Raw genomic sequence first — 10,974 nt, 5'->3', positions numbered from 1 at the left:
GTTGGATCGGAGTCGTGTGCCGTGCTCCAGAGAGCAACATCACTAATGTGGAAGTTTCGTGAGGACATCCTTGCGAAGAAGTCAACCAGAAGATCTCGCGCAAACGGCTGGCTACGGTTGCGCAGGAAAGATGGATCTTTGATGTGAAGTCATTTTGTGCGACCTGCTGCAACTAGTGGCAAATTGCAGATGTATGAATGGAAGAGCTCAATTGCTGAATAGTTACGATCCTCTTGCTGACAGCCCTTGAAAATGTTGAAGACTAAGACCAGACCATCGCTAATGGGAAAATATCGCTGGAGAGTAATCGCTTTTATCGCTGGAAGTAATCAGAGTGGCAGGCAAAACTGTGAGTTCCATGGCCAGACCTCAGAGTGGAGTAAAAAGAACACGCGGTGGATTCATTTCTAATCGGATTCATTTCAACAGCATAAAATACTTCAAAAACATTGAAAAATTGAAAGAACCGTTTGTCGTCGATGTGCTCTTCCACCTGCGAAGAACTTCCCATTCTTCAACCGAATTCCTTTAGAAGCGTAAATTAAGAAACACGTGCTTAACATATCAAAACAACTCGGACTGTATTCTAAACATTTTTCAAAGCATTAAAACACTCCTCCCTTACGGCAACACATTGCTTCCTGAGTCAACTCCCCAACAATCCCTGGTTCGTCCTGGTTAAATCCCTTCGAGCAGCTTCGTCCGGCTGCCCGCATCCAGCTCGTCCAGCTCGCACTCGAACGTTGCGCGAAAGCACTCCAGCAACCCGTCCGCCACACTGTCCACCCCCAGGTCCGGCCGGTTCCCGAGTTCGTGCGCGAGCGAGGTCACCGATTTGCCGACCAGCCCGCACGGTACGATGTGCCCGAACCAGCCCAGATCGACGTCACAGTTGAGGGCGAGCCCGTGCGTCGTCACATACCGGCTCGCGTGTATGCCCAGTGCGCAGATCTTCCGGTCGCCGATCCAGACGCCCGTGTCAGCCGTCGTGCCGGCCCGCAGCCCGTACCGCCGGCACAGCTCGATCACGGTGCGCTCGAGATGGCACACGTACCAGCGAACGCTCGGCTGGAAGTGCTTCAGGTCCAGTATCGGGTACGCGACCAGCTGCCCCGGCCCGTGGAACGTGATCAACCCGCCCCGGTTGGTGCGCACGAAGTCGGCCCCGAGCGCGCGCAGCCTGTTCTCCTCCGTCTCGTCGTAGCCGCGCGTCCGGATGCCTATCGTGTAGACGGGCTCGTGCTCGGTCAGTATCAGCACGTGGCGATAGGGTGGTGATGGTGAGGCGTTCTGCTGCTGCTGCTGCAGCTGGCTGGCGATCGTTTGCTGTAGCTTCAGGGCCCGCTGGTAGGGCAGTCGTCCGGCCCGCAGCACGTGCACCAGGCGGGACATGGTGCGGCAAGGATGAGTGTGTTTTTTGGGTTGAGATTTCTGTGTCCTCTCTCTCTCACGGCAGTCCTGGGCAGTCGGTGTAGCGTCTTGTGCGTGTTGCGGGGCTGCTACCGTGGACGTTAATTCTCCTTCCGCTCGATCTCCGGGCTCACTTCCGGCGCACTGTTTTCAGCATCCTCCTGCTGGCGCTGCCTCTCCGCCAGCTTCATGTACAGCAACTGGCCAACCTGCAATCACCGGGCACGAAACGAAAACAAACGGAAAACAAGCTGATAACATCTGACGACACACCAGTGGGGTTGCGTCATTTCTGACGTTTCTGATTCCGCAACGGTCTCAGACAAACAAAAAAAAAAACGGGCGGGAAATGGACGTTACAAAAACACGAAACAAAGCATTACAAGAAAAAAACCTACATAAACATCGATCGCCGCGTACAGCTTCTGGTCGTCGGACAGCGGCAGCACGTTCCATTTGCTCATCCGGACCCGCTTGTCCTTGCTGACGCGCTGCCGCAGCACCTGCTCGACCAGCCGCGCCAGGCTCCAGATGCCGGTCGTGCCGTGCAGCCGGTTGTACCACTGGCCGAGCTCGACGCACCGCTCGATCAGCAGGTCCGCGCTCACCGCCGGGAAGTCGCGGGCCAGCTTGCGGAAGTCGTTCTTCACGTTGACGCCGTGCAGCAGGACGCGCGGATGGTAGAGCAGCTGCAACAGGGCGGCGGGCAGCTTCTGCAGGCAGGAGAGCTGCAGCAGCAGGCACCGGTTGGGGGCGGCGCACAGTTGCATCAGTGCCGTCCGGCCCGGGCCGGTCTGGAAGCTGAACGGCCACTCGAGATCGAACGCGATCGGGATCGGCCGGTCCTCCTGCTGCTGCTCCACCCACTGCATCATCTGGTCGCAGCTGAACGCGACATCCTGGAAGGTGGTGTAGTACTCGATCGCCCCGGTATAGCTGACGAACGGGAGATATTCTACCCGCAGGTCGGGCTGCTTGCTTTCCTCCACCTGGTAGTTGCTTCGCAAGCGTCGCTTCGGTGGTTCCTCTTCCGGCGCAGCCGGCGCTGGTACCGCTGGTTTGTTGTTTTCATTTAACGGCTCTACCACGACGGCGCACTCTACATTCTTCTTCAGATCTGCATCGCTCTTGCCGGCCCGCAGCCACAGCGGCAGTGTTCGTTTGGACATGATGTCGTTCGTTAAAAAAAAAAGCCCGCGTCACTGTTTACATTCCAGCGTCGCCCCGTTTCACGCCACAAAATGGGGTCTGTTTTCTTACAAAATATTGCAAAAACATCGGTTTCCACTTAGAAAATAAATCTTAGTTGTACCGTGCTTACCGGTCAATGGCTTGTTCGTTTTCGCGTCCCTTTGCCAACGGCGCCTAAAGTTCGTTAGGTTAGCGGTTTGTATTGAACGGGTGCGCCCTTGTGAAACAACTCGAACGCCAATTTGACAGTAAACCTTTCTGTCAGCGACCACCAACGTTTTCGTCCAGGGGAACGTTGTACATTTGGGAAATTTTCTAGTTGAGTTCAGTTCCGTTCCAGGGCTGGACTAGGTACCCGATTCATTTCGAATCCGGAACAGTTCCGAGAAGGATTCGAATTCGATTTGGAAGCTGTTGCAGGACCGGTAAGGGTTTGGTAACGGATCCTGGATCGGTATAGGTTCACCCTACCCGCAAATTTCCGTTAAATGCCTTCTAATCGCCTTGTATTCGCCGGCGAATTGAAGGCGATCAGCAGTGCATTTAGCAGTAATTAAATGCCTTTGAAATATGTCAATGAAAAATTTCGCTTTTAATTTGAAATTTGAAATTGCAACTGTCAAAAGAAAACCTTACAAGCGTCTTCAGCACTGCACTGTTGTAGTGTTCCCAGATATGAACGTGAGATTCGATAGCACGATTTACGTGTTATGTTCTCTTGCGTTAAGCTCTGAGCTATTTCACTTTATTAAAGATGGTCTACATTATTCGGTTGTTAAAGACCAACTCATTGAAAGGTGTTAATATATCAAACTCATTTCGATAACTTTAATAAAAGGAAAAATGAGATACATATTTCTCCCATCCTGATAATGAACGGTGAACATAGTGTAATTATTATGTTTTTTAAAAAGGTATTATTTTAATTTCGCTTCACATAAATTTTGTTTAAAGTAATTATAGTAAGAAAAAATTAATTTAAAAATAAATAAACTCAGAAAAAAGATCATAAAAATCAGGATTTGAACACATGCTTTCTCGGTTCGGAACCAAAAGCGTTGTCACTGCTCTATTTGGCAGCTACATTAGTACAGGTGCAAATTCAGTATATAAACAAGCTAAGATGGCGGCAAGCTATCTGTTCTCCTTGAATCAAAAAGTTGAAAGATTTCGAAGAGAACCCGTTACAGCCGTGAAAGTTTCGGTTGAAATCTTTATTCGCCTTCTAAGGCGACTAAGGCCTTAAATGCCTTCTGAATGCCTTCAAAGCCGTTTAATGCTGGTAGGGCAGTAACGGTTCCTGCACCGGGGTGAGTTTGTGACCAGTTCCAGAACCGGTATGGCTTTGTTTTCTTTCTTAGTTTAATGGCCCGAGCGCCATAGATTACTCAGCCAAAAACTATCCGAGCAAAAATCTATACGAATGGTCGACCGCACAGATTTTGGTAAAGGTCATTGGTGTTGAGGTAGCGGTTATCACTTATACGGGCGTGCGGAAACACGCTTTGGGATTGGTATTTCATATTTTGTAAATTTTGGACCGGTATAAGCACGTCATTCCACCTGCTGTTAATCGTATGTACAAACTGTCAGCTGCATCTTTTCTGAACTGTCTCAAGTTCCACGAATTCAATAAACGACCTATAAACGGATTCTAAACGGCTCAAGCTCTCAACCAAACCAAACCAAACAAATCAAACGACTCGTGCTTTCTAAAAATAGCAAACAAGCTGGTGGCACCATCTTTGATGGGATAGCCACATAGCGAAGCTTTCATCGCTTTGAAAGCTTTCACCTTCCCTCAGTACTGTTGTATGGTTTCGCATTGAAGTTATGCTTCGCTAGAACTAGATCTGGGGAGAACTGCTAGAACAAGTACTGGCTTTGGGGAGTTGCTTAGGATTCCTATAAATTCCAATGAACAAATAAAAACAACCATCTCCAATGTATCACTTCAGACTAGTGGTGGGTCATACGAATCATTTTACAACCCAATCTGGAGCCGGGTACGAGCCAGTTGGTATCGATTCTGACACGTGAGTGCAGCGGGTGCGCTAGGTCGGAGTCGGAATCAAATCTGCAAATGTTTCCGCATCATGTGATTGGCAGTTCGTCCATACGATTTGGCAACAAAAGTTCCCGCAACATTTTCGGAGTTGGAATCGCTTATATTTTCTCGCACCTCATCATTACTCATCATTCGGGTCGATCGGAAATTGCTGCAACCACGGGTCGGAATGAACCCACCTTGGCCCGACCCGACCAGAACTCTGTGCACCAATGGGTTGGAGTCGCTTCTGCTTTCTTGCACCTACCGGAGTTGTTGAACCTATTGAACCTACTTGTACCTTTCGGGTGGACCCGAACGACACCGGGTCGCTTACGGATGGCTTCGACCCGACACGTTAGGATTGACTCGCCCATCACTACTTCTGACGAAAAAGAGGATTGAGAATTGTTCTAATTTGATGATGCAAAAGCTATTGAAAGTTTCATTCACAAAACGCATTTCCAGTTTTGTGGTTGTTGGCAACAAGGTTAAAGGGCTGTCATTCATGGCATTGTACAATGGCTGCATGAATCCACGCACCGATCATTCGGCTATTAAAACAGAACGAAAGTTAAGAACGAAAACGGCCCCAAAAATGAATGTTGTTCAATAAAATGAATTATTTTCCTTGTGGGTAGCACGAACGAGCTCGAATCTTTATACTCGCCACAAATGCATCTACAAAATGTAAGCAAAACTGTAAACGTCAGCGCTAATCATATGGTATCTGACAGCTCATTTGTTATTGTTATTGTTGTTCTGATTCATCTTTTCCCAAACTCATAGCAAATAAAAAGGGGGGAAGGAAAACACGAACCAGTTCGGGCATTCCCAAAGGGGTGGGAAATTGATAACAATAGTGTAAATTTTTAGTATAGTGCTTGTGTTTGTGTGTGTTTGTGTGTCTAGTTTTAAGCAGCTTTACAATGTCTCTGCTATGCAATACGGGCGACTGGTTTACGCTGGGACAGGGCAATGCCTTCCGGTAAAGTATTTCCCTGGCTAACCGCCCCCTTCATTTCCGCCCTCTAACGCGTATCCTTTCCCCCGGCACAGCAAAATCGAACTCTACACCATGGAATGGCCCGGCAACATCAACCTGGAGCATATGCGCGTGTATGCGGCCCCGTACGGTGGCCCGATCGCCGTCGTCAAGGATCCGAAGCTGTTCGTCAAGCTGGACGGGGGCGCCAGCACGCGACCGATCATACGCATCTTCAACTGCGTGGGCAAGCTGCTCTCTTCCATCAATGTAACTAGTGCCCCCCCTCATCCCTTTACGCTCTGTTCCACCTACAAACACGCCCCTCACCTTCGTTTGAAAAATTGCAGTGGGATTGCGGCAATCTGGTCACGCTCGGCTGGTCGGACGCGGAAGAGCTGATCGGGGTGCAGGACGACGGTACCATCTTCCTGCACGACATGTTCGGCAACTTTGTGCACAAGTTCAGCGTCGGCAAGGACGTGACGGACGTGGCGGACGCCCGCATCTTTACCTCCGCCTCCGGCACGGGCGTGGCCGTGATGACGTCCGGCTTTAAGATCTACATCCTGAACAACATCAAGGATCCGAAGTCGCGCCCGCTCTCGGAGCTGCTCAGTACGCCCGGCCCTTCCGTGTCATTCCCATTCCGCAGTGAGTCACCGTTCTTTCTTTCGCTATTGCAGACCTTACCAGCAGCCTCACCTGCTGGGAGATGGTGTGCAAGGACCGCACCACCAGCTGCCTGCTAGCGTCCGGCAACGAGATCACCCTGGTGCGGCACGGCGACAACGCGTTCACCAATACGACGCCCGCGATGCGGCACGACTACCAGTCGATCAGCCTGCTGGCCGTCTCGTTCGATCACGAGCACGTCGCGCTGTTGACCAACACCGGCTGCCTCTGGATGGGCTCGTGGGACCTGAAGCGCAAGTACTGCGAATTTGCGACCGGCCGGCAGGAGCAGGCGAACCAGCTGGTGTGGTGCATCGACGGCAGCACCGGACCGGACGGGCAGGCCGTCATCGTGTGCTACGCGCACCTGCTGCTGGTGGTGGGGGCGAGCGGCGAATCGAGTGTGTACACGTACGACACGCCGGTGGCGCTCATCCCCGAGATGGACTGTGTGCGCGTGCTGACCAACTACTGCCACGAGCTGGTGCAGCGGGTGCCGCCCAGCACGAGCAAAATCTTCGGCATCAACATCTCCGAGCCGGCGAGCTTCCTGTTCGAGGCGCACCGCAAGTTCCGGGACCGGAGCCACCAGTCGGACGAGTACCTGTGCCTGATACAGCACCGGCTGCCGGCCGCGGTGGCCGACTGCGTCCAGGCGGCCGGCCACGAGTTCGACCCGAGCACGCAGAAGTGCCTGATACAGGCGGCGTACTTTGGCAAGAGCTTCCTCACGGGCTACGACTGTGCCGACTACATCACGATGTGCCGCACGCTCAAGGTGCTGAATGTGCTGCGCGACCGGAACGTGGGCATCCCGATCACCATACAGCAGTAAGTACCGGTGAGAGGGAGGGAGAATATGAGACGAGCCCACCTTTTTTTTACGGAAATATCTTCTACCAACAGGTTCAACCATCTGCAGCCGGTCGTTATACTGGATCGGCTGGTGTTCCGCAAGTACTACGGGCTGGCGATCCACATCGCCAAGTATCTGAAGCTGCAGGAGACGCGCATCCTGGAGCATTGGGCGTTCCAGAAGATTACGCACGACAAGAGTAGGAGCTTGATGCTCGCGAGATTGTTTCTTTTATTAACCGACCATTGTCCCCTTAACGCCCTCCTTTGCAGACGATGACGAGGTGGCGCGCAAGATAGCGGCCAAATTCTCTAGCGCCGGCCTGCGCGAACCGATGTCGTACGCGAACGTGGCCGACAAAGCGCAGCAGATCGGCAAAACGAAGCTCGCCATTACGGTAAAACCTGCATGCATGCCCGTGCTGATGTGTTTTTATCAAACACGAATTTGTTAAACTTTTCTGCGGTTTCTACCCCCGTACCCCGTAGCTGCTCGAGATGGAGACGAAGAAGAAGCTGCAGGTGCCGCTGCTGCTGAAGCTCGGCGCGTGCGAGAAGGCGCTGATTGCCGCCACCCAGTCGGGCGACATCGATCTCATCTACATGGCGATCCTCGAGATGAAGAACACGACCGCGCTCGCCAAGTTCCACATGACGATCCGGCGCTACCCGCTCGCCCAAAACCTGTACAAGAAGTACTGCCAGCTGAACAGCCTGTCCACGCTGAAGGACATCCACTCGCAGGAGGACGACTTCCTGTCGCAGGCCGAGCTGGCGCTGCGCGAAGCGCTTCAGCTCGGCAACCTGGACGCCTCGATACCGGACATCAGCGGCAACTACCGCAAGGCGGGCAAGCCGGTCGAGGCCGACCTGGCGGACGAGACGAAGAAGCTGATCCGGCACCAGAAGCTGCTGCAGGACAAGTACCAGAAGGACTTCTTCGGGCTGGCGCTGCACGCGATGGTGCGCAAGCTGCTGCAGCTCGGGGACCAGCGGTACGCGGAGAAGCTCAAGAGCGAGTTCCGCATGTCCGACCGGCGCTTCTGGTGGCTGCGGGTGCAGACGTACGCGGACAACTACCAGTGGGAGGAGCTGGAGAAGCTCGGCCGGGCGAAGAAGAGCGCGATCGGGTACGAACCGTTCGTCGAGGTGTGCCTGGCGAAGCAGAACGTGACCGAGGCGAAAAAGTATCTGCCCCGGTGCGGCGAGGAAACGAAGCTGAAGTGGTATCTGCGGGCGGGGTAAGTCACTAGTGCGTAGAATAGTGATGGGTAAAGTTGGCAAACATTTGGAGTCGTCTCCGATCCGACTCCGGACGGTTGGTCCGTCCAGCATTATCCGGAGTCGTTCGGAATTGATCGGAATCGTGTCAAGTGACCGGAGTTGTCCGGAGTCGTTGGGAGTCTGAGTCATCCGAAGTCGTCCGGAATCGTCCGGAGTAGTGGTGGGAGCTCGGAATCGGACCTACTCGATTCCGATTTCGTTATCGGAATCAATTCCGGAGCCGATTTCGATTCCGGAGTCAGCCGCGGGATCGATCTGGGAATCGCAATTTTCTCTGGTAACGGAATCAAGATTGTCTCGATAATTGAAATATTCTCCAGAATGAGAATAAGTTCTTGAATTAAAAAAAGAAGTATCAGAAGTGAAATTAGTCCGGGAATCTACATAAGAGTCGATTGTTTGCAAGTATTTTTTTTTATTCTTTGCGGCTATCAATACGTAGCATCATTGGACCCAAACGCATATTCTTATGGAGATGCCGAAACCGACTCCGATTTCGAAGCCGATTCTAATTTTGCCAAATCCGATTCCGGAACAGAATCCAGTGCTAGTTTCCGAGCCGATTCCAATTTCCGGTGTCAAATCTGGAGCCGATTCTGGAACCAATTCCGATTCCGCTGCCGATTCTGGAAACTGATTCCGGACCTACTATTCGGAATCGATTCCAGAAAACTTTGGAGCTAGACGGAATCGATTCCGACGAAAACTTCATTTTTCCCATCACTAGTTTGGAGTCGTCTGGAGACGATTGGAGTCATTCGGAGTCGTCCGGAATCGGTTAGAGTCGGAGATTTCCGGAGTCCGGAGACAGGGCCGGTGTAGCCAAACAATGGCCTGTATACGAAATTTACGCACAAAGTAAAAGACATAAAAAAACATATTGAAATGGAATTCCTGGTCACAAGCACATTGCACCGGACGGCTCCTGTTGACTCCGACCGACTCCGACTTCAAACGATACCAAACGACTCCAAACGATTCCGGACGACTTCAGGCGACTCAGAACGACTCTGGACGATTCCGGACGACTCCAACTCCAAACGACTCTGGGCGACTTCTGACGACTCCGAACAACTCCGAACGACTCCGGACGACTCCGGGCGACTCCGACTCCGGGTGGACCTAGTGGTTCAGATTTTGCCGGAGTCGGAGTCGGACGAACAATACCCGTACGACTCAATACCCAATAATCGGATCGGAGTCGTCGGTGCGCTCCAAAGAGCACATCACTAGTGTATAAGTCGTTGGTAACGGTGTTTTAAATTGTTTTATTTCCCCCCCGCGCAGTTGCTATGCCGATGCGGCGACCATCGCGTTCATGCAGAAGGACATCGACAGCTTGCTGAAGATTCACGACCACTGCAACGATTCCGCGCTGATGGCAAAGGTCGAAAACATGATCGGGCAGCTGTCCAGCAAGAAATAATGCGAGTCAGAAAAGGGCGAGGCGTGTTGAACCGTGATATCAGATAGACGCGAAGGATATATTAGTATATGTGTGTATGTGTTTTTTTTATAAGTTTATATCTTTATATGTTTTGTAATCATCATTGTGCAGCCAAAGTGCTCCCGGTAGTAGGTTAAGGTTTAGCAAGCAAGCATGTGTAAATGTTATTACTCCATTCCCTTTTCGCTCGCAGTAGACTCACCAACGCTGTCAGCAGACAATTAGAGCTAGCGAGTACAGTACAGTTCAGTGTAATATCGAAGCGAATATACACCGCAAAATATAACGAATCGATAGCAATGGCGGTTGTGTTGTTTTTGTATAGTGGCAGTGGCACCTAAAGCCGGGTATCTCCTTTTTCCTTCTTTTTTTTGACTTTCAGGCTTCTTGGACAGTTTATGAGACCATTTTTTCGGAAAACTTTCTTTGCACGGGTTTGAGGATATACTTTAGCTATATGATACTGCAAAAAATTGGGGCGATATGTTTTAAAAAAACTTCGAAAACTGAAATGAAAGTCGGACAGTCTGTAACGTGTGCATGACCCGGAGAGACTTGAGGTTCCAAAGAAAGCTCAAAATGAAAGCCGAGGGCTCCATCGCTGAGTTCACCTGGCCAGAGAGATCAGTGCAACTGGGCAAACAGTGAAACCTACCTATTACCTGTGGAAATATTGGCACACATATCAGAAAGCAGAAATCGCGTCCACTAGCTTCGCAGCGGCTAGCAATGACACTAAGGATTGTAGGCGATTTTTGGCGGAATTTCTCACTGTGCGGTGTGCCATCCAGAACTTCTGAACAAACATGATACAGAAGCTCTACTCCAACAATTTTGTCGCCAAACCTGAGAAGGAATTGATAATAATCGAATGTCTTCGAACATCTTCGAAGATCTTCAAAACATGCCTGCACGCACGTCTTCATCTGCCATGGCAAAACATCCGAAATTCGCAATCGACTTTGTTGAGTGGTCTAATGCGTATTCCTCTTAGAGAGCAATGTTTCTAAGGTAAATCTTCAAGGAACCGTCAGCTTAGAGAGATATTCATGTTAAGGAAAACTAATGAAGGTGTTGGTA

At 51.1% G+C, this 10,974-nt stretch overlaps 3 protein-coding genes across 5 annotated transcripts; 1 reads left to right on the top strand and 2 right to left on the bottom strand.

Moving 5' to 3' along the window:
- Window positions 1-556: 556 nt before the first annotated feature.
- Window positions 557-1,506, bottom strand: LOC120955981 (putative lipoyltransferase 2, mitochondrial). The gene has a single exon (XM_040377285.2). The coding sequence runs from the start codon at window positions 1,390-1,392 to the stop codon at window positions 679-681; it is 714 nt and encodes a 237-aa protein (XP_040233219.2). The 5' UTR covers window positions 1,393-1,506; the 3' UTR covers window positions 557-678.
- LOC120955972 (Werner Syndrome-like exonuclease) lies at window positions 1,427-2,832 on the bottom strand. 3 transcript variants are annotated; one of them, XM_040377263.2, is made up of 3 exons: window positions 2,732-2,832; window positions 1,809-2,658; window positions 1,427-1,619 (listed from the first exon to the last, which is right to left on the bottom strand). In XM_040377263.2, the coding sequence occupies exons 2-3, from the start codon at window positions 2,577-2,579 to the stop codon at window positions 1,512-1,514; spliced, it is 879 nt and encodes a 292-aa protein (XP_040233197.2). In that variant the 5' UTR covers window positions 2,580-2,658; window positions 2,732-2,832; the 3' UTR covers window positions 1,427-1,511. The 3 variants fall into 3 exon arrangements, with proteins under 3 accessions (XP_040233197.2, XP_040233207.2, XP_049461808.1); XM_040377273.2 differs by having other exon boundaries at window positions 1,809-2,665; window positions 2,732-2,831; XM_049605851.1 differs by lacking the exon at window positions 2,732-2,832 and having other exon boundaries at window positions 1,809-2,725.
- Window positions 2,833-5,156: 2,324 nt separating this feature from the next.
- Window positions 5,157-10,194, top strand: LOC120954211 (vacuolar protein sorting-associated protein 16 homolog). The gene is made up of 9 exons (XM_040374628.2): window positions 5,157-5,338; window positions 5,438-5,636; window positions 5,708-5,903; window positions 5,984-6,251; window positions 6,320-7,139; window positions 7,215-7,363; window positions 7,437-7,561; window positions 7,653-8,404; window positions 9,735-10,194. Exons 2-9 carry the CDS (start codon window positions 5,578-5,580, stop codon window positions 9,871-9,873), a joined length of 2,508 nt encoding a protein of 835 aa, XP_040230562.2. The 5' UTR covers window positions 5,157-5,338; window positions 5,438-5,577; the 3' UTR covers window positions 9,874-10,194.
- Window positions 10,195-10,974: the final 780 nt, after the last annotated feature.

This window comes from Anopheles coluzzii, chromosome X (genome assembly GCF_943734685.1).
Source record: "Anopheles coluzzii chromosome X, AcolN3, whole genome shotgun sequence".
In the NCBI taxonomy this organism is placed as follows: Eukaryota; Metazoa; Arthropoda; class Insecta; order Diptera; family Culicidae; genus Anopheles; species Anopheles coluzzii.
Note: the sequence above shows the minus strand (reverse complement) of the source record. Positions and strands in the feature narration are given on the sequence as shown.

Coding starts and splice junctions, on each gene's coding strand:
- LOC120954211 (XM_040374628.2), top strand. CDS start 5,578: ATGTCTCTGCTATGCAATACGGGCGACTGGTTTACGCTGGGACAGGGC. Junction 5,904..5,983: donor AGCTGCTCTCTTCCATCAAT/GTAACTAGTGCC, acceptor GAAAAATTGCAG/TGGGATTGCGGCAATCTGGT. Junction 7,140..7,214: donor ATCCCGATCACCATACAGCA/GTAAGTACCGGT, acceptor TTCTACCAACAG/GTTCAACCATCTGCAGCCGG.
- LOC120955981 (XM_040377285.2), bottom strand. CDS start 1,392: ATGTCCCGCCTGGTGCACGTGCTGCGGGCCGGACGACTGCCCTACCAG.
- LOC120955972 (XM_040377263.2), bottom strand. CDS start 2,579: ATGTCCAAACGAACACTGCCGCTGTGGCTGCGGGCCGGCAAGAGCGAT. Junction 1,620..1,808: donor ACGCGGCGATCGATGTTTAT/GTAGGTTTTTTT, acceptor CGGTGATTGCAG/GTTGGCCAGTTGCTGTACAT.